Source organism: Lineus longissimus, chromosome 19 (genome assembly GCF_910592395.1).
Source record: "Lineus longissimus chromosome 19, tnLinLong1.2, whole genome shotgun sequence".
Classification (NCBI taxonomy): Eukaryota; Metazoa; Nemertea; class Pilidiophora; order Heteronemertea; family Lineidae; genus Lineus; species Lineus longissimus.
The window spans coordinates 9,212,190-9,234,926 of record NC_088326.1 but is presented as its reverse complement, the minus strand read 5'-3'; the positions used below and the strand labels follow the sequence as shown (position 1 = coordinate 9,234,926).

The 22,737-nt window shown below is 42.0% G+C and overlaps 1 protein-coding gene across 1 annotated transcript; it reads left to right on the top strand.

Annotated features, from left to right (window-relative positions):
• Nucleotides 1-10,398: 10,398 nt before the first annotated feature.
• LOC135502798 (uncharacterized) lies at nucleotides 10,399-14,995 on the top strand. Its single transcript, XM_064795902.1, has 4 exons — nucleotides 10,399-11,009; nucleotides 11,905-12,075; nucleotides 12,702-12,992; nucleotides 14,227-14,995. The coding sequence occupies exons 1-4, from the start codon at nucleotides 10,597-10,599 to the stop codon at nucleotides 14,993-14,995; spliced, it is 1,644 nt and encodes a 547-aa protein (XP_064651972.1). The 5' UTR covers nucleotides 10,399-10,596.
• Nucleotides 14,996-22,737: the final 7,742 nt, after the last annotated feature.

Sequence of the window (22,737 nt, the reverse complement as noted above, 5' to 3'; positions counted from 1 at the left end):
GAGAATTCTCTCAAAAACTTTGTGTGAACTATATGCATGATAAAAGACACTTGTTATTGACATTTAGTTTAGTTTTCAGTAAAGGTTGATCGGAAATCATTCATATCGGAACTTAGTTGAGTTTAGTTTGAAGTCATCACATTACCTTTAAGTGTATACTCATTCGTTGTTGATGTTTAGACACACGACTAGTAATTTCTCGGAATAACCAAGATTCGGATAATTGTCAATCGTGACATTGTTTACAGTAAGATGGTTATAATTATATCGAGTTCACGTTCTTTGTCGTGTAGACAATATTCTTTCTGATGGCTGATTACATTACAAGTTTAACTTCAAGGATGTCAAGTTGACATCATCTGTTGATGGATTTGTCTACTTTTAAAGGTACAAGTTTCTAGGGTTTTAATTAGTATGCATGTTTTTTAGGTTTCACTTGCATTTACTGTTTCTTGGCCGCGGGGAATGTCGGGAATTGTCATCCCGAATATACTAAAGTACATCAAGTGTCAATTCAGCCCACGCTAGGTCCTGGCGACTGGTACAGAAGACATCCGTTTCTGGTACATTTCACCAATCTAGGGATGGTCACTCGGGTTCTGTTTATCTTAAAGGCCTTCCCACACCAAGAAACAGGAAGTGACTCATGCTTTCTTCAGAAGCCAAGGTTTGGCAAGATTAGTATTATAGCAAATAAAGTTAGTTCTCTGATGGTAACCAAAGACTTTGCCTCGTTCTATAGCATCATATCCCCAAACTTCCACAGTAGTTGATAAAGTATGGAATTAGTGAAACCTTGGAAACACTGATAAACCTTGGAATATTCAATGTAAACCATGGAATCACTGTGCAAATAGCGCGGGAAATCGGGTGCGTTCCTTCCACGATTTATACCCTCCCAACTGACAGTCTCGTCCCAGCTGACTTTATTAATAGCAATTTGCCAGTTAGTTCAGAAGCCAACATTTTTAATGTGGAGGATGACGTCATCAATTGGCAATGCGCTGTGGTCGTTAAAATATTTTATTTCTCTTCAATGGAAGCAAAAATTAGTTTTTATGATTGTTTTGTATTCCATAGACGATAAAGTATTATGCTCGGTACTAGATGCACGAGATCATAGGACAAACACACACGTGAATAAAAAAAACGCTTAGAACTGGTGACGTCACAAAGATCTCTGCATCCCTCGATGCGTACTGGAAGATGTAAGAAATCGCTCACGGCGAAGAAAATTTTCATCCGCAAACTTCGGTAATAAACATACATGACTAGGCTTCTTTTATTCATCGTTTGTTATAAAATATCAGTCAATCATAGACAATTAGGCCTAGACATAGTCGTCAACCTTATCCATGCATAATGCAGGACAGGCCCCCAATTTTCTCTGTATCACCCTGTATGAACAGACCGATCCGTAGTTCAAATAGGCCCCGCGTGGTGGTGGCGTATTTATAAGCGGAGCGCTATTGGTCCATATTATGGGTGTGTGGTGGGCGTGTCTTCCCATATTTGAGAGATCAGTACTGTACACTGGAGGCGAGGTACAACTGGGTTGTTCTAAAATATAGACTATTGAATCGGATATGCGACAGATTTCTAAATTACCATAAAATTCCGATCTGATCATGTAAGAATAAGCTCCAAATGTTGATTCGTAACCACGTTAGGTTCGAATGGCATTATTTCATGTTTTTATGCATTTTTAGGACTGATTCCAAGGTTTATCACTGGTTCCAAGGTTTCACTGATTCCAAGCTTTATCAACTACCATTGAAGAGGGTCTTGGGCAGCTGCAACCCAACCAGTTATAGCTCCTGTTCCTGGCGCAGAAATGTGCCAGCAGTGTTTTTCATCACCCTGTGTGACAACCCATCCACAGCGATGGTTGGGAGCGGGCCAGTCACCAAGGGATGGCAATAATACGTTTAGAAAAGGTCTTTATAAAAAATACTGGAAGATGCTTCAGGATAGGGGGGCCTGGAATCACCCCCTCTATTTGCAGAAAAAACAACAATACAACAGCAAGATATGGCAGCAGATCCAACACTTGTTTGGACCAAACGCGAAGTGATGCCAGAGTGTATCTTGGAACTTGGCCGGAATCTTTACCCCAACCCAAAAGGAATACCATATATGGGACATAAATGGCAGTAGTTTTACACAAGGGACAAATTTATATTACAAATTTATAATAACATTGTGCAGTTTGGAGAACGCAAATACAAGTTTAGGTAGGAATAACATAGATATCAGCATGAACCTGTGCTTGCATGACGAGACACATCCAGCCAAGTGCCCATTGTTTACAAACAATGCCATGGATAGCAGCAGCCAATCTGAGCCTGGTTAGAAATTTCAACTTGGGTTCTCTTTTCATGATAGCAACTGTGACTTGAAATAAAAGCTCAGTAATGTCAATCAGATTTATGATTTATATGTTGACGAAAGGGTAACTTGATCCTGGTATATTCACAAGTTTATAAAACCAAATCTATTCCAATCAGATATCTAACTGATGAGAAATCCAGGTGGAATCATCGAAAAAGCCAGGAGCTCATTACAGTGTAACAACATGCAACCATTAACATACTACCATCCACTCCCATCCTAGCCACAACAAACTGTTAACATGTTGCCACCACCACCTCCACCAGACATGGCAAGGCTCCTCTTGGCTGCAAGCATCTGGATCATACAAGGAGGATCGGACAACTGGTCACGTGATCATGATCGCCCAGATATATTATCGGCTTGTTCGATGTCATCGGCCATAAAAATGGCGGACCTTGGAGTATCAACATCGTTAGGACATGTAGGAAATTCAGCCCTTTTAAAGAGTAATATTTTGCAAGTTCATTGTATTATGCCAGGTATCGAAAGGCTTCCGATGATATGTTGTCCATCCTACACTGTTTCTGTCTCACCAGGACACGTTTCGTATCCAGATAGCTTGTTAAATCGCTATATTGTGCTGTTTTCTGTGACCCAAGTATTGGAAAACAATGGACGCCGTCTCTGATCAAAGTGACCAGTTCTTGCGATTTTGTGGTATGTACAGAGATTATTTCAAGTGCATTTGTTTTTAAATGATGGGATTGCCCCATAGAATCTATATAACCAATAAGTCAAGTTGGTAGTTGGTAGTTTCCTGGTATTCCGACTGCTTTTTCCTGGCAAGAAGTGTCTGTGTACATTCAGTGTACATGATACATGTACAATACAATGGGGGTGTGCACAATCTTTTGTACATTTGCTATTTGAAATGAATAACTCGGTACCTTGACTCGGTACAGTCAATGAATAGTTGAGACAAGATAAGATAAGTGACAATTTTATTAACAAAACATGGACGGCATGAGCATGGAGGAACAGATACAGAGTCGGATTGGGATAGGTAGGAGTAGGACTATTAAGGCAATGAATACAATTATATTTAACATGACAAACAGCACATAAACCATGTTTAAAAATTCTACAAATCATATCTCTTTTCAGTTCACCAGTCAAGATCCTGACGAGGATGAAGATGACGCACGTTGTCAAGCTGTCCTAATTGCAGACTTTGACATTCTGCCAAGTGCTCCTGGGCCATTTGTGAAAGGTGACAACAGCAGTGCCGTCCCACTTTTCGGCATGCCTACAGTAGATCTAGAGGAGGGCTGCAATTGCGTTTTAAAGGGGAAAAGTGTTCCAGTGAAGTAGTCAACTGTGGCAGATTCACCAGGATCTGATAGTGATAAGTCGGACATTGAAGAAAATATAAATGACCTTGACATTAGTGACACGGAAAGCCTGAGTGATGAGGAGGAGAAGGAATACAGATCAGTTAGATTCATGGTGAAGGGCTCAACCTTCACAAAGGAACGGCAGGAGGCATTAAAATTTCATCGGGGAAAGGACTTAGATACGAAAGTGAAATCGACAATCCTGTGGACAAAAATGCACTTTGCATTAAAGTAGAAATTGAAGGCGAGTTTAGGTTAGTTGGCTATGTGCCAAAGGACAGAGTCCATGCAGTTTCAAATGCAATCATAAAGAATAAAATTCATTCTATAAAAATTAACAAAATTATTCAGAGGTACGTGCCAGCAATAAATGACAGTGTTTTAGCTGGGTTTTGTGAAGTGGTAAAGAAAGGATCGTGGCGTTCTGCTGACACCGGTTACCGTATTTTCCGGCGTATGACCCGCGGCTTTTTGCCCTCAAACAGGCCCAAAAAGTGGGGGTGCGGGTAATACAAAGGTACGGGTCTTGCGTGGATTCTGAGAGGGATAAGCCCCAACCCCAAAGAAAAAAAAGGGGACCAAACTGGTTACTTGATAAGGATTTATGTCCATCGTTTTCGCATTGTTTTCAACCAATATTTCCGCCATGATCGCATAGTTTGTGATGTCTCTGTGAGGTAGTGACAAAGTATTGGGGGGACACAAATTTTATGTTAATGTCGGATAGCATGGCGCGGTGACGTCGTGGTTTGCTCTGTTGCTTGCGCATGCGCGGTAGGCTGTCCGCAAGTTTCGAATAAATTAAGATTTTAAAGCCCAATTTACGTCCAAACAAATACGTTTTTCTCTCCGTTTCTTTACAGGTGAGTTACCTAAAATTATCATTTTTGTATGTCGCAGCACTTGTAGGTCATGCATGTTTGTACTTTTTATAAGTTTGATGTATTTGTACAGAGTTATAGTCGAGTTTGTTGAGCGTCAGGTCTCGGTCCGCTTGAAAGTGTCAGGATGCGGCCGAGCGTAGTTTCGTCAACTCCGGGTTTTTGATCATATCTATCGGTTATTATCTTCAAATGTTAATATTTAGTGCTCCTGTGAGTCGCATTATTATGTACCGTCCATTAGGAATAGTTTTTAATACATTTGATGCTTGTTTTATTTCGTAATTTGACATTTTGTATCGCGCACAGAGTGCGTCGCGATGTCAACAGTGCAATGTGCGTCCGTTCTATTTTGGTTGGGCGACGCTCTGATTGGTCGCGGGCGGGGTCACGGGCTTGTCAAAAGGTCATGTTGCCATATTTGGAAATCGGTCGCACCATATTTGTAAAAGCGTACATTTATTATTTTATGTTAAACAGGGGAATTCCCATCATTCTGATGATGCTTGTAGCGGGTTGTTTGAATATTATATAGATGTCTGAAGCTTTTATGGTTTGACGGAAATTATATAACGTTGTATTAGGTCATGGTTTTGTACTTATATTGTAGATTTGGGAAAAATCCATGTGTGTATAAACTTTATATCAGGCTTTAGGCCTACCAGTTCTGCTGGTTTATTCTGAGTTATCTTGATTTACTGTAATTCATAGATTCATAGACGACATTTCCAGAGGTTAAAGCCATGTCATGTTGCTAGATATTTATGCTAAAGCATATCTATGTTTGTATTTGTTGTATATATGTAAATATCAATGGTCCGCAAGTTTCGAATAAATTAAGATTTTAAAGCCCAATTTACGTCCAAACAAATACGTTTTTCTCTCCGTTTCTTTACAGAACCTCGGTAACATCTCTGCTAGGGAAAATAGTCTTATTGGGGGCATCTCATAAGCGATGTTGTGGTAGGTATACTGGTATAATGTCATAATGTTTTGTTATAGGGCATAATCTGTACATTTTTCAGACATGTCTTTTTCAGACTCCACTTGGTGAAGGTATGGTCGTCGTACACATCATAATATAAACGCCGATTCTTTTTCTATTTCCTTGTACATATTATGAAAATAAAATTAAACAATTTTAGTGTGTTTTATTATGGACCTTTGATACTTAAAAAGGGAGCTCCCTGTCGGTAAGTACAGATTGGTTGTCCTGATTCTTCTGAGAGAGTTAAAAATCTCTGCATTTCAGGGAAAGAGTTAATCCAATCAAAACTAATGTAACATTGATCACCCCAGCTTCTAATTAGCACCAGCGTATTCTATTGGATAAGCACTAATTAAGCCAAGCTTCATTTATGCAAATTTTTGTCCTCCCAAAAATCAACATCAGGATCCAATTAACGGGTATAAATACCGAGCCTTTTTCACAGTTCATCATAATTTAGTCATCACTCATCAAGAACGAATCAAGAACAACTCATCAATATGCCTCCAGTGAAGAGAAGACTCAAGAGTTACGATGCTGCCTTCAAGCTAAAAGCCATTCAGTTCGCCAAGGAACACGGGAATCGAGCAGCCGGTAGAGAAAATGGAATTGACGCATCCTTGGTACGGGCATGGTGAAAGCAAGAAGACCGACTCAAGCTGACGAAGAAGACGAGAAAGGCGTTCTGGGGTAACCAAGCAAGGTGGTCCAATCTGGAAGACAGAGTCGAAACCTGGGTCAACAAGCAGCAGGCAGCCGGCAGGGGATTATCAACAGTCACCATACGTCTAAAGGCCAAGGTCTACGCAAAAGACATGAAGATTGACGAATTTCAAGGCGGGCCGTCGTGGTGCTTTAGACTTATGCGAAGAAAAGAACTCTCCATCCGTACCAGAACAACGATGTGCCAGAAGCTTCCCGACGACTGGCAGGAGAAGCTCGACTCCTTCAGAGACTATACCACCGATAAGATTACGACCTTCAAGATCAGCCTCGACCAGGTCGTCAACATGGATGAGGTGCCGCTCACGTTCGATATCCCGATGACCCGCACAGTTGACCGAGTTGGCCAGAAGACCATACCAATCAAGACAACCGGCCACGAGAAGTCCAGCTTCACGGTCATCCTCGCATGCACGGCGTCAGGCAAGAAGCTTCCTCCGATGCTCATCTTCAAGAGGAAAACGATTCCCAAGGAGAACTTCCCAACTGGTGTTATCATCCGAGCCAACCCAAAAGGCTGGATGAGTGAAGAAGTTATGCATGATTGGCTGGACTCCGCATACGTAAAGAGACCAAACGGGTTCTTTCATCTACAACCATCGCTTCTCGTGTTAGATTCGATGACTGCGCACAAGACCGAGTCCGTTAAAGAGCATTTGAAGAAGATGAAATCCAAGATCGCCGTCATCCCAGGCGGCCTGACAAGTTGTTGCAGCCTCTCGATATTTCCGTGAACAAGGCGTTCAAAGACCGGCTGCGCATGGAATGGGAAACTTGGATGGTCGACGGAGAGCATACGTTTACGAAGACGGGGAGGCAGTGTCGGGCCACTTACGCAATGGTAGCTGAGTGGGTAAAGAAATCGTGGCAGAGCATCAGTGTCCAAACGATCGAAAACGGCTTCCGCAAGTCTGAACTGTGCCCCACCCTACCCGAGGTTCAGCCAACTGAGGACTCGGCAGACGATTCCGATTCCGAGGATACATGGATACGATGTCGAAGACGGACTTCGATGAACTGTTCCGGGACCTCTTCCATGAAGATACCGAAGATGAAGATTTCGAAGGTTTCGAAAGTGATGAATGCGAATGATATGCTCATTTAGGACAATGACTATATGCTTAAGACAATTTGTGTGCTAATATTGGGTCAAGTAATGTTACAACAGATCAACTCTAATAACATTTCTACCATTCTACCAATGCATAATATTGAGTTTTGAGACGGCCCTTCACTTCAAAACAAGTTACGGCCATGCTGGAATTGATCCACTTTGGTTAACAATTAAAAAAAACATGGCGGTTCTAGGATGTCAACATCAATGAATGGCTTACTATTTTTGGAGAATGCGGGTCTTGGAGCAGTGCGGGTCATAATCAGGTGCGGGTCTTGCGTGGCTTTAGGTAATGGTCAAAGGGGGTGCGGGTCATAGGGCAGTGCGGGGGATAATCCGGAAAATACAGTATTCTTATGGAGATGAACTGAACTTGCCCCATTGAACTGCAAATGACTGATCAGACGGTACGATTTCAAGTCAGCTTGAACTACTGATTTGTTGTAACTGTTGTATATAGAGTTCATTTATATAGAGTTCATTTATTTATTCACATGAACAGGGAATTATTTACTACATTCAAACATGTAAAGATACTAAAGAATCACAGATACATTAAATCAACTGTCAACTGAAAATTAATCAACATACCTGATTAACATGTTTGGCATTGAAGAAATCAATTTCGAACCCTCATCATATAACTCTTCATGTAGCATGAACGATGAGAACTATGTAATCTCTGTAGAAAAAATGATGGACTTAATGAACTCTGTAGCTGTGTCACACAATATGACAGGTTGTGTTCGTCGGGAGTTTTAATATGACGAAAAAGTAAAAAAGGGTCTATGCGTGACCGTGAGGGTCAAATGTAAAAATTGCAAGTATATTTCTGACAAAAATAAGTTGTATTCAGAGTTGGCATCGGCTAAGGCAGGGGGTAAAAGTGCTATACCCAACATTTCCTTACAGTGCGCACTGTTGGATTCATCAATAGGAAACTTCAAGGGGAGCCAGATCCTGAACACAATAGGTTTGCTGACGCCCTGTCTGAGTAGCTTGCAGGAACAAGCAAACCGGGTAGGGGAAAAGATTGTTGAACTCAATGTGGAAGACATGGCCAATATCAGAGGTTCCTTGAGAGAGGTTAATCGACTGAGGGGTATGGATGACGTGAATGCATTCACAGCTTCAATGGACGGTCGTTACAACAGCCAACAAATCACCACATGGGACAAACTTGGCCAGGCTGCACCCCAGGTTGTAGAAATAGCCACAGAAAATTTAACTGATTCAAAGAAAGTTATTGATGTTGCATTTTTCAATAAGCTATGTTGGAGGGGTGCATACTGCCGTGCACGTGGGTTACCTATTCATTGTGGGAGCGCTCCCCCAAAGTCGAATTCTAAGTCAAGTAAGGCGAGTAGGCCTACCACAAGGAGTTCTGCTAGGGAGTCAAATCAGGGAGCCAAACAGTTTCATAAGAATTGCACTGCAAATTTTCCAGAGGTACTCCCTTTTTCTGAATATGAGTTGGCCAGAACTATCACTGCCAACCTTGCCAAGGAGGGCATTCATCTTGAATATGTCTGCACAGATGGGGACAGTTCTGCTTATCGTGGTGTCAGGGATGCAACAGATATGATTTTTGGGACCCTGTTCAATGTAAAGCCTCAAACTGCCTGGCCTAAATGAATAGAGTCTATGTTTCGTGCTGGTTTAAAGACTGATTTCAGTAAGAATTGTTTTCCTGGGAGAACAGCAGATGATCGAAAAACATTTCAAAAACTGTTCATGTTAGGTGTCAAGTCGCGCTCCAGCAGGGCATTGGAACTACTCAGGAATGATGTGGGTGGGGACGTGGAGAAAATGTCAAAGAAACTGGTACCCTTGGTGCAATGTTTGATCGATTGCTACTCAGGTGATTGTTCCATATGTAGAAATAACAAATACAACCTGTGCAGCGGTGGAATCACCAATTCTTGGTGGAAGAAATCAGAATACTTTAAGGCCTATGGTAAAAAGTCCCTTACATTTCATTCAATGAAACTGACAGAAAGCTGCTCCAAATCTTGTTAGAAGTTCACCTTGGGGAATCTGCATTGGAGTCTTTGAAAACAGGGCTTACAACTAACAAACCTGAAGCCACAAACCGTGGCATTTCAAGCAGCCTACCCAAGAATATTACTTTCTCCAGAAATGCATTGCCAATGGTGCACACTGCAATCCACCGCGTGAACAATTCATTGTCAAAGAGTACAATGACCAAGCTTGATATGGGTCTCAATGTACCGCTGAACCCCCAGTCTCATGCTATGAAGAACTTAGGACGGCTCCAGAATAGGAAGGCATACAATGTGGCTTACAAAGAGTCTCCGGAGTTCAAGAAGCAAAACAAACGGCAAAGAATTAAACGCATGGGAGACTTCCTCACAGATAAAAGGGCCAGAAAGGAGGGGGGTCACACACCGTTTTGTCAAAGTTAGTTTTTTGGACAAGCCGGTCACAATGACAGCACACCGTGCGATGTTTTTATGTGAGAATGATGAATTTCAATTCAAAACTAGCGCAGGCTATAATACCCGAGTTGAGTTATCAACGATACCCCGGTTGGGGTATTTTTGTGTCGTTGCATTTTTCCAGGTAAGCTGTTGTTGAATCCCATAGGAATAGGAGCAGGAGTAAGGCCCTCTGCACACTGTGAACCTGTCCTTACAGTGCTGTATGGGCTCCACCGATTCCATAAGGACAAGGCATTAATATCCGAACAGACTTGCACAACAGTAAGTACATTGGCTTCGCCAATCCCTCTCTCGTACATTTCACTTTGGCTGCCCATTATAAGTAACTGTCACCCCCCCCCCCCCCCAACACCACCCCTACGCCCCAATTTTAATTAGTCTGTTAGTGCCTAGGGTCTTTGACTTTCGCAGTCGGGGATGCAATGAACCTCTGATGTATGGCGCGCGGATACGATCATTAGTCTAGTTCCCATATCGGTTATCAAAGTTTCCATGTCGGCGTGTGGTGGTTCCGACGTGGGCGCAGTGCGACGGAGGTTAATGTTCGGTAAAAATCGGAAAAATTTGAAGCGACCAATGAAAAATCTTCTCTCATAAACTGTTTGGCTTCACATTTCACCACCATTTTTCAAAATCCGACAAGCTTCATAATATTTCAACTTGAGATCCCTGACGCTTCATTTATTCACTGATTAGAATCATGCAGGTGTATGGTTTTATATTTTTGTTCCTTCTGTCCGCAAGTTTTGTGGTCGCCGTGTTTGCTCCTCCTCCTGAAGATAGACTTACGTACAGCAATTTCCTGCACACTTGTATGAATACAGTGTTGGATGTACAACGGTGCATAGCTCAAGAAGACGAAGATGATTCGGATGTAGATTTGGCTGTGGAAAGGCTGGAAGCTGTGCAGAGGAACATTCTTCGTGTTGCATATGAATGGGATGAATGCCAGCCATTAAGTAACCTTATCCAATCCATGATTACTGCCCTTCGGAACGAACATCAACATCAGGCCCAGAGTCAGAGACAGGGTCAGGGACAGCCGGGTGGTGGTGGTGGTGGTGCCACTGCCGCCACTGCCAGTAGTGGCACAGACACACCCAGTTTGCTCAGGTATGTTTGCTTCTTTGTCAGGATATTATTTTTTCTATATAGTTCCTATTTCTAAAACCAGGCGACACCACCAGTCCGGCCGTAATGCTTCATACATGCAGAAGCATTACAGCCAGACTGGTGGTGTCGCCTGGCATTAGAAATCGGAACTAGATTAAACTGGACCAAAAATTATTAGATGTGAACGAATGGCCAAGCCCTTTAAACAGTAAATGTACTGCAGCCATCCTTGATTTCACTATAAAGTCATATTTATACAATAGGCATAGCTAGCTAGGCTATAGGCCTAGGGCTACATTATGTTAGATACCGTATCCGGTCGTTTCACTCCATAACTTTTCACCCCCAGTCGTTTCGCTCCAAATAGCAGTACATGTATGTTCGCCTACTCATTGGGTAATTTCGCCTCCTTGGACTTGGGGTGGTTTTGCGTCAGGAAACTGACCAAAGAGTTGATTACCAAATTTTTTATGATGTATCATCATGTCCTGTCAACGTCATTTAAATTTAAGTTCTCAACGCGCTCTTTAAGTGCATCTCCATGTCCTCTGAACTCGAGAAATACCGGGCGCTGCATTGGGGCGAAACGACTGCGGGCGAAAAAGCCATGGAGCGAAACGACCACAATTCGTTAAATACATTAGATACAGCACCAGGTATGATGCATGTAGACCCCCTACAAGCTGTTAGCATACCCTTGTAGTTGAGGTATTCAGTCCCTGATGAAATCTAAATCCCCACTTTGGCACTTGCACTGTGACTGTGTCAACACCATTTTTAACCCTTTTCTATCCTACCTGCCTACATGTACATGTACATGACCATGTAGCTGTCTATGAAAACATCCATATGTAGTATCCCATTTGCAAAACTTGTTTATTCTTCTTTTCCAAAGGAGGCAGATGAGTGGCTTTCACCCTCCACGTGTTAGAAATGGACGAATGGGACCTCCAGTTTACGACATTTCCCAATCACAACTTGAACACCTTTTTGACCTCGACTTCACTGTCCCCAGGATTGCTGCAATGTTGCATGTATCTGTCGCAACAGTTCGTCGAAGATTAAGGTATGTACATACTGAACGTGTATCAACAAGTTCATAAAATAAAATACATACTATGTACCAAAAATTGTATACTATAATGCATGAATTGAAATGGTACCAGTACCACATTAATGTCTAGGCATGTAGCATATGTTGTTTGTATTCTTATCTGTATCCGTTAAACAGTGGAAAGTTGCTAAAAGATAAGGCTTGAACATTTAACATGAAAAAGGTTTTAAAAAAGATCCCCTCTCAAAATTATTGGCTTATTGCTGTACTTGTTAACCCTTTCGCTGTGGCAGCCATCTGACAGCCGGCACCACCACGCACTCTTAGTCAATACTGCTAACAAACAAATTTGAGCAAAATTCAACTGAACGGTCAAAACCATTCAAAAGCGTCAACATCTGTACTATCGCGATCAGGATGAAATTAATTATTTTCTAAGTGTGATTTGAATGTTTAGAGAAAGTGCGTCTAGGTGCTTTTGAATTCACATCACTGTAGAGGGACATGACGTGCAGTGCACGCCATCCGCACGGGGCACTGCATGTGGCATGATGGTCCCCAGCATGTCACCCGCAGCGAAAGAGTAGTTAATAGGATTTTACCTGATACTCTACCCATGACGTATTTGTTTTTTGCAGGTTCTTTAATTTGTCATATAAAGATAGACGAACTCTTATTAGCGATGCAGAATTAGATGGAAGGGTCCAAAGCATATGTTCATCAAATCGGCGTCTTGGATATCGACTTGTTCGTGCAAGGCTTGTTGTGGATCGCATTTTCGTATCACGTCAACGGGTGAGAGATAGTCTTTTGAGGACAGATCCAACTTCAGTAGCTCTAAGGTGGAGTCAAACTATCAGGCGTAGGACATATCATGTTGCTGGCCCTAATTCTCTTTGGCACATAGATGGAAATCACAAGTTGATTAGGTGAGATTCAAACATGAATGTATTGGTTCTAGACAGTCATGACTGTCACAAGATAAGTATTTTCAAAAAGCATTTAGGGATCATCTCAAAATGATGCCCCAAAAGACAAAAGTATTTCGCTTGGGGGAGGGGGGTCCAGCTTCAGATGGCTTTCTTTTCGTCTTTTTTTTTTCATCTGTGGCATCAGTTTGATTAAAATCGGCAAATTACAAGAAAACCCTACTAGGCTTCTTTATACACAACAGGCCAGCTGTTGTTTACTCAAGCCAGTCACGATACTCGATTAGAAGTCCGCGCCAGCCTGGACCAATCAGATGCCCCCATACTTAGACGCCCTCACCTGGACACTTTCTCCAGAAGCAGTTATTATTTAAGCATATTTAATCAGACTGCTGTCTCTGCGTAGGAGTATGGGCTAGACAATGTTCATGAAGGCACTACACTCCCCCCGCAGCGGTTACCTCGCCCCTTTTCATATACATGTACCGTCGAGGGTGTTGATGATGGACTGGGTTCAGAGTCTAGATGGCACATGTTTGTTGATACTTTACAGCCTCTTTTTTATGTCTTTGGAGAAGTAGTTCAGCGGGATAAATAATAAAAATACCAGTGATAGATACCACTAACCCGATAGTTTCTGCCAACTCCTTAAATTATTATTGTTTTATGAGTGTTTATGAGTGCATTGTGTCATTGATTGATGTTTTTACAGTATTGGCATTTCTGTACAACATGTTGATGTAGGCACAGAGAGTGACTCCGTTCATTTTTTCAAGGAATGAAAGCTTGATGCCAGACATCCAATCTTTCGTCTTTCGGAGGGGGGGGTCCAGAGAGAGACGAAATACGTCTTTTGGTGCATCAATGAATTTTGAGATGATCCCTTATATTTTGTGACAATAAATGCATTGTTAATTTTGTGAATTGGAATTGGGTAGTTCACTTTGAATTGTATTCAATACAAACATTTGTGTGTGCATGAAAATTAAAAACCCCTTATGGAGCCACTTTTGAAGAAAAAATCTTAAACTACAGAATATAATTGTCTTATTATGCGGAGTTAGAACTGTAGTACCAAGTGGACCTATGAACTACATCCAAACTGTAAGTTTACTAAGTGAGGTGATATACTTTGTTTATTGTATTGCCCTTAATCACATCATGGTAATAATAATTCAATAATATCTCCATGATCACATTTATACAACAACTGATCTTCTCTCTCTCTCTTCAGATGGGGCTTTGTAATACATGGAGGGATCGATGGATACAGTCGTTTAATGGTTTTTCTCTCCGTTGTTTGCAACAACAGGGCTGAATCTGTGATGACGGCATTTCAGGGTGCAACTGCTGAATACGGGGTACCATCTCGTGTTAGAGCTGATAGAGGGACAGAGAATAACGATGTTGAACATTTCATGAACATTTTCAGAGGTCGTAATCGTGGTAGCATGATCAGGGGCAGATCAGTGCATAACCAGCGTATTGAACGTTTTTGGCGTGACTTGTTACATGGATGCACTCATGTCTATTACGACTTGTTTCATTTCATGGAAGATGCCGGCATTTTGGATGTAAGTGACACTAATCATAGATGGGCATTGCAGTTTGTGTATAATCCCAGAATTCGAAGGAGTGTGGAAGAGTACAGGCAGCAATGGAATCATCATCAGCTGTCTACTGAGCGAGGCAGTACTCCAATACAGCTGTATGTTGAGGGTCTATTCAACCTGTACGGGACGTCACGCCCTCATGTTTATGACATATTTTTTGCAAATGACAATATTCAGCTGAACAATATTGAATCTTTTGGTATTGACTGGGAAGGTCCAACTCCTAATAGTACAGGTACAACTACTGTCAATGTTGTTGAGCCTGATGGCCCTCTTTCCGTGGAACGTTTAACTGTTTTGCAGCAAACAATTTCACCATTGGGAGAGACGGTTGATGGACATGGCATGGATATATACCTAAATGTGTTGAATTTCATAAGTCAGTCTTGAACGATGCAGCTGTCAGTGTAAGCAGAGGACCCCCGCCCCCCCCCCCCCCCCTCCCCACCTGGCCAGGATTAAATTATAATTCTCCAGGGTCAGGGCGTTTGAAATGATAATGTCTATTGCTTGCCACGTTTTCCACAAACTACATGTATTCATTTTTCAGTAGTTATTGTACATGTACTATAATTACCTATCTAATAAGTATTTTAGTACCGAGATATACCAGCACGCACATGTCACTTAACTAACCCATCATGATTCAGAGTACCAGTACTTCTTTGCAGGCTAGTTGATTATACCATTAGGTTAGACCCACACCATGAACATTTTTTATGAATTTGGTTTACTACGACATATATCTATCACTGAGAAACTACTTGTCAAAAAGCAGTTCCCTTTTTTTGGGACACCTGATATAATATGTACCCCTTAAGAATCAACTCTTGGGCTCGCAAAATTTCTTGTTGTGCTAGTTGGGGGCAACGTGCAAAAATATACCAAAATTAGATGGTGTGGAACTCCGTGGTTGAAACTGCAGAACTGACATGTGCAGTAAATAGGATGGTACATGTTACATCCCTACAAATATGTTATTACCCAAATAATCAGATTGTCAAATCCATCTCAAAATGTGCTCTTATTCACTTTTCTACCAGTTCATTTTGTGTTCTTCATGGTACTTGAATAAATTGTGTGATAATTTGTATGTTATTTCAATCAGTTTTTGCTCCCTTTGTTCAATTTAATTCTTCATTCAAATTGAGTTGCACTCTCAATTGAAAAAATGGAAAAAGGATGCATACAATAACCCATTCCAAGCTTTGTAAACAAGTTTATTAGGGGATGAATCAACACCTTTAGCATAGGACGTCAGCAAGGATGTTGCCATACCAGTTGGTATCCATAAGATTTGTGATGTGAGGTGCATGCTGATTATTGGCCAATACTCATTATTGGATGAGGTTTACACATGTAATAACTTCTGCACCCTTGAGAATCAATACTAGTATCCCACATTGCTGATCATCTTGGTATCAATGTCTTGGTATGAGATGGTCTGCATCAAATAATAAGAGAAAAATGCCCTGCTACTCTTAATTATTACAAGGACCGATTTTGGTATTGTGCAAGCGCGCCAGATTGACCATGCCATATACCGCACAACCTCTTGGGCCTGCTGTTCCTAAGACACCTGTAAGAGAGGCGTCCTTGTTAAATTAGAGGGGTTGAATTGAATGGAAACAACCACTTTGGGACCAAAACTACTGAGGGAGATGTCTGCTGTGACTGTACTGTCTTGCTCACCATGTTGGCGAGACGGTGGATCTGCCTGGCCCGACGTAGTTTGGTTGTACATTTCTTGTCTTTCGCACCATTTTGGAAAGACAGTGAAAGTGCCAGACCTGTCCTTCCCCAACTTAGTTTGGTTGTGACTGTCCTGTCTCCAGCTCTCACAATGTTGACAAGATGGCGGGGGTGCCAGGTCCAACTCAGTTCAGAAACTGTCCTGTCTTTCTAACAATGTTCACCAGAGGCCCGACTCAGATCGGTTATAACAGTCCTGTCTCTCCCTGTTGACAAGAGGTCCAACTCAGTTCGGTGGTGACAGTTCTGTCCTTCGCACACAATGTTGAGAAGAGGCCCGACCCAGCAGGTCGGTTGTGACAGTCTTGTCTTTCTCACCATGTTGACAAGAGGTCCGACTCAGTTGGGTGGTGACAGTTCTGTCTCTCTCACCGTGTTAACAAGAGGCCCGACTCAGTTTGGTTGTGACTGTCCTGTCTTTCTCACAGTGCAGATAAGATGGTGGATGTGCCAGGCTAGGCCCGACCCTGTTTTGTTGTAGCTGTCCTGTCTTTCGCACAGTGTTGATAAGATGGTGGAGGTGCCAGGCCCAACCCAGTTTGGTTGAGACTGTCATGTCTTTCTCACCATTTTGACAACAGATCCGACTTAGTTTGGTTGTGACCGTTCTGTCTCTCTCACCAAGTTGTCAAGATGGTGGAGGTGCCAGGCGTGTCAGGCCAGACTCAGTAGTTTGGTTGTGAGTGTCCTGTCTTTCTCACAGTGTTGATAAGATGGTGGAGGTGCCTGCCCCGGTCCAGTTTGGTTGTGACTGTCTTGTCTTTCTCACAGTGTTGCTAAGATCGTGGAGGTGCCTGGCATGCCAGGCCCGACTCAGTTCGGTGGTGACTGTCCTGTCTTTCGCACCAGGTTGATAAAAAGGCGAAGGAGATGCCAAGCCCAACAACTCAGTTTGGTTGTAACTGTCCTGTCTTTCTCACACAATGTTGATAAGATGGTGGAGGTGCCAGATTGACTGCCTGTTGTTGATGTCGTAATGATCTACATGTGCGTCTGGAACTACGAATGCGCATGCGCAAGGCGCGAATAGACTTTGTTTCTTAGGCTCCCATTGGTTCCCCGAAGATGCCCGGAGAAGGTTACATAATATCCCAACACGTGGTCAACAAATCCCGACGTCGGATAATTAATTATCCGACGTCGGTAAATTAATATTCCTCTGTCGAAATATTTCCCGATGTGGAGTATTTATTTTGCCGACGACGGGAAAATAAATAACCGACATGGGGATATTAGACTAATGATCGTATCCGCGCGCCATACTTTACCCTTGTCACGCACAGTTGTCAGTTGTCACAGTTATAGTACATGCATGCAGTAGGCCCTAGTTGTTGCCTGGTCAAAACAATTCCACTGATGTGATAAATGGATTGGTCAGACCATGTAAAGCCAATACTACCTTGATATTTGCGTTGCAGAGTTTGGCAGAAAAAGGACAATTCACTTCCAACAATATTGGACTCGACACGTTCGAAGGAGGAGTGTGGGCCACCACCACCACCAACAACAACACTAGCAGCATCAGAAGCAACTACAGCGCGGAAAAGAAAACCAAGGGCAAGGGGGGATTCCGTTTATGAGGGGAAAAGGGAGAGAAAGAGGGTAAGTATGTAAGTATGTAAACTGAGACTGAGCAAAATGTTGCGATTGTTCAGGGGGTGGGCGGGAGTTGGATCAATACGCTCAATTGGTTTCATCCTCGATTACATTCTATTTCATAGGTCTGCTTCAATCAACCGTTTAGCATAAAGCTGATTTATAGACTTAGTTTGTCACTTTATGGCCTGAAACATTTTTAAGTCTGTGGTGTCCAATGGCAGTTTCATTTTAATATTCAGCTTGTTGAAGAGGTAATTGTTGAGCATCAACAAAACGATGTCGATGATTCTGTACCACTTGGCATTTAACCCATATGTGCATGGCTACGGCCTACGCCGTAGACCAAACAAAGGCTGAAATTGCATGGATACGTAATTCCCCGTATCGTTTTTAACAGTTCTAATTTACCACGCTAAAGGGAATTCCCCGGGAAATCCCTTTGTGACACCATTGTCTAAGTTCAGCATGGCCGTCCTGCCGATCTTTTGAGTAAAACTTCTGTAAATTTTCGTGAATTTTCGCCAATTTAAGCCATGATTTGTCCAGGATCCTGTTCATGGTTGCCAAGGGATACTGTGGGAGTTGGATGATGCTAAAGAGTGTGTATTTTTGTGTTTTTTTCAGGCTAAATAGTGGTGTTTTGTCCAGCCTTTTGCTTCACGTAGATGTTTGTGCTGCATTTCAGTGTGTGTGTATGTTGATGAGTGTACAAAATGTATAACAGCAGCAGTAGTGACTCGGATGATGATATCCCCTTGGCCCTTTGCAAAAGTATTTATGACCAGAATAAGAGGGCTGCTACTGCTCTGAACCGGGGGGAACTTTCTGGGATATTCTCAGATTCAGGTTCTGATTTGCCATCAGATGACGATTTTGATAATGATATAGGCCTAGACCAAGTAGCTGACAATACTAGGTATAATACCGATAGTGATGGTGGTAGCCCCAGGCCCGGGCCTAGTGGTAATGGTGCACTCAGGAATCGTGATGCCAACCAAATGTCATCCACTGATTCTGCTAACTCTGACAACAATGCCTATGGGGTTGCAAGTGATAATAGTTTTGATGGTGGTATGGATCCTAGCAGTAGCAGTACAGACACTGAAGATAATCAACCTTTGATTCAGCCGCCAGCTCGGGGCCGTCAACCAGGGCGAGGGAGAGGACGAGGTCGACCGCCGGGAAGACAAGGGGCTCGAGTGCGAGATGTAGCTCCCCTTCCTAGGGTATGGACTCACAGATTGGAAAATGTTGTTCCTTAAAGGTATACAGGTCCGGCTAAAGGGCCTACGCAGACTTTTCTGCTTTGAATGTGACACAGACATTTCAGCTCTTGTTCACCGATACTTTCCTTGATGAAATAGTCCACCTAACAAACAAGAATTATGAAACAAAGAAACGAAATGAGCCACGTAAGAACAAAACAAACATGGAGCCTCTTACTAGAAATGAATTGAAGTCCTGGTTTGGTGTGATCATTGCTATGGGGCTTGTGCCACTCAAGGGGAGGATCAGAAAATACTGGACCAAATCCCATAAGCCGACAAGGATGGATGGCTTTTCAAAAATATTTCCCATCAACAGATTTGAGATCATATTACGTTACATTCATTTTGTTGATGAAGAAACGGCCATCGTAGATAGAAACAATCCCAACTATGACAAATTTTACAAAATACGTTACCTATTCAACTTCCTTGTACCCAAGTGGAGGGAAATCTATAATCCTGGGTCACATTCCTCAGTTGATGAAAGTATGATCAAGGGGCAGGGGAGGATGCCTGCCAGGCAATTTATGAGAAATAAGCCTGCACGCTGGGGCCTAAAAAACTGGGTACTCGCTGAATCTGACACTGGGTACGTCCTGAACTGTAAGCTACTGGAAAGACAGCAGGAGCAGATAATAATTTCAATGCGCCAGGAGAGGTTGTGAAGAGGCTTGTCACACCCTATGAAGGACAAGGAAGAACCATTGTTATGGATAACCTCTTTTCTAGTGTTGAATTGTTTGATAATCTATATCGAAGAGGCTTCATGGCTGTGGGGACTGTCAGGGAAAATAGGAAAAATATACCAAAAGAAACAACTGGAAAGAAAAAGCAAGCAGTCAAACGGCTTCAGCGGGGTGAGTCACTGTGGGTGCAGTCCGGCTCCATGTTCTGTGTCACATGGAAAGACACCAAAGCAGTTTCTGTGCTTTCCACAGTGCCTGTTGAAAGAGCTACTACCCCAGTTACTAGAAATGTGAAAGTAAATGGCCGCTGGAACAAAATTGAAATCCCTAGGCCGAATATAATTGGGCTGTACAACACCAGTATGGGAGGTGTGGACCTTGCGGATAAAAAAATTGAATGTTACAAGCGCCACCACAAAGGACTCACATGGTATCATAAAGTCCTATGGTATATGTCTGATATTTGTGTTTTGAACTCGTTCATTGTTTACAATGCATCACACCCTCAAGATGCTCCGCTTATACTTCGAGAATTTCGGGAGGAGTTAAGTACTGGACTTGTGGGTGGTCGGTCATACCGCAAAACCCCTGATGCTGCTCCACGTAATGATGACCAACGCCGAGATCACACTCTGCAACATGCTCCTCAAAAAATGACAACTTCTGTGAATTGTAGAATTCACATGCAACGTTGTGAGACATCATATATTTGCAGGGTATGTGAGGTTAGAATGTGTCCTGATCCCTGTTTCTTTAGATACCATTACTTGGACAAGTTCGAGTATGATGATCCAGATCGACGCAATAAACCAAAAGTCCGTAAGAAAATGAAAGTATAAGTAGTTCTGCTTCACTCATGATAATAAAGGAATCATTCATTCATACTTGGAATATAAATTACTGCATTGTACTGTGTGTATTTTGTGAACGTTGCTTTTTGTGAATGTTGCTTTTTGTGAATGCTGCAAGGTGGAGGGTTTCAGTTGTGCTTTAGCTAGCTGTGTCGTCTACGTATTCGTTGTTCTATGTTCTTAGATTAGTGGATATTTTTGTAGCATTACGATTATCTTGGAAATTTGGATATCACACAATAACATTTATCAGTTTTGGGATTATTCACTGTTGATTATGTCGGAGAAATTGAATGTAGTAGATGAAAAGTCAAGATTCGGTGAGTTCCATTTTTTTTTTAGTTCATACATTTTACTTTACTTTATTTCAGATTTTGTTGATGCACAATTGGTCAGCATGCATTTTTTATGTTATTTTTCTACTGTTGTTGTTATTCATTTAGTCAAATGATTTTGGAAGTGGTATAGCCTTTTCCAGAATGGTTTCCATGCATTTTTCTTTCAGCAACTAACTACAGGTAAATTTGACAATTTTTCAGGGAAAAATTGGACCGCCATATAATTTTCAAAAATCTGCTGTAGTAAAGTTATTGGATTTTTTCCAAATTTTTTTTCTGTATTGTTTACCAAAGAGATGCCTCTGAAAGCAGCATACTTCACTTCTAACATTCTGCATCACGAAACATTTTTTATTGCCCTCAGAAATGGGAACTTTTTTTTTTTTTTTTCCTGATTTCAAGTTGTCAAGTCTACCTCCACCTACATTCATGTAAAAAATATTTCCCATATTTTCTTTACAGATTCAGAAAGCCCTTTTTATACTCTTTCTAAATATATAACTTTGTAAGGTCTGTCGTTGTCAGAAAATACTTTTTTCATCATTTTTGTATTTGGCATTAATTTCTGCCGCGATGCCAGGCTTGTCCCTCATGTCTTAAGTTCATTTAATTGTTAATTGTTTGGTTATTATGGTATTGTTCATTGTTTATTGTTATATATGAATACAAGAGACTGAACTCTGTGACATGCTCGTGAGGAGACTGTGAAAAGTGAAATCATTCCTCGATCTCTAATCCCTATGGGTCCTCTAATAAAGTTAGTTCAACAAGACTCACACTAGAGCAAAGAGCAAGAGTTTGGTCCCTTCTTTACTAACCATTTAACAATTTTATTTGGTTTAACAACGTTTTACTTTTTAACTAACCTACTATACCATGATACATTCCTAGCACCCTTGGAAAAGACAAAGGTACGTTTCCTACATGATTCCAAACAAAATTACGCATTAGGGACTGTACCAAAAGTCTTTGAAGCCACAAGAGATTAAGGCCACTTTGTTTTTTTGGGGTGGGGGGATGGCCTTGGCCATCAAAGACTTTTGCCATAGTCCCTTAAAAATGATTTAAAACTGAGTCAAGACTTTACTCCGCATTCAGTGATCTCGTCCATGGCTTTACCAACCACCGTTAAAGAAAAGAAGTTGCGTGTGTGTCGGAAGGAGGTGGGGGTCTTTAAAACAATTAAAGGTCTATAATCCTACAAAAGATCGGTTTATACGGGACTGTGATTTACATCATGTACATTGAATGTAACTCATAAAATTCGATCTTTTTATTTTCAGGCCAAGGAAATAGAGGTGGAGACCCACTGCAAGGTCTCACTTAAGATAGGGCCAGGCCCATAAGCCTGCACCATGCGGTCAAAAACAACTGAGTACCTGTCCACGCCACCAATGCCTGCGACTTCCTGCCACCAGGAAACTGTTGCTGCAGGCACAAGCCATGGCGCTGTGGCTGAACCTCAATCGGTGCTTAAACCGGCCCCACTACCAGTCACACCATCCCCCGCCAAACGTCACCGCACAGTGGAAGATCCAGTGGAAGGTCCAGAGGCAGCCACAAGCGGCTCATGCTTCATCTGCGGAGACGACGGCCCAAAGACTGATTGGATTGGCTGCAGTTATAGAAACCCTATCA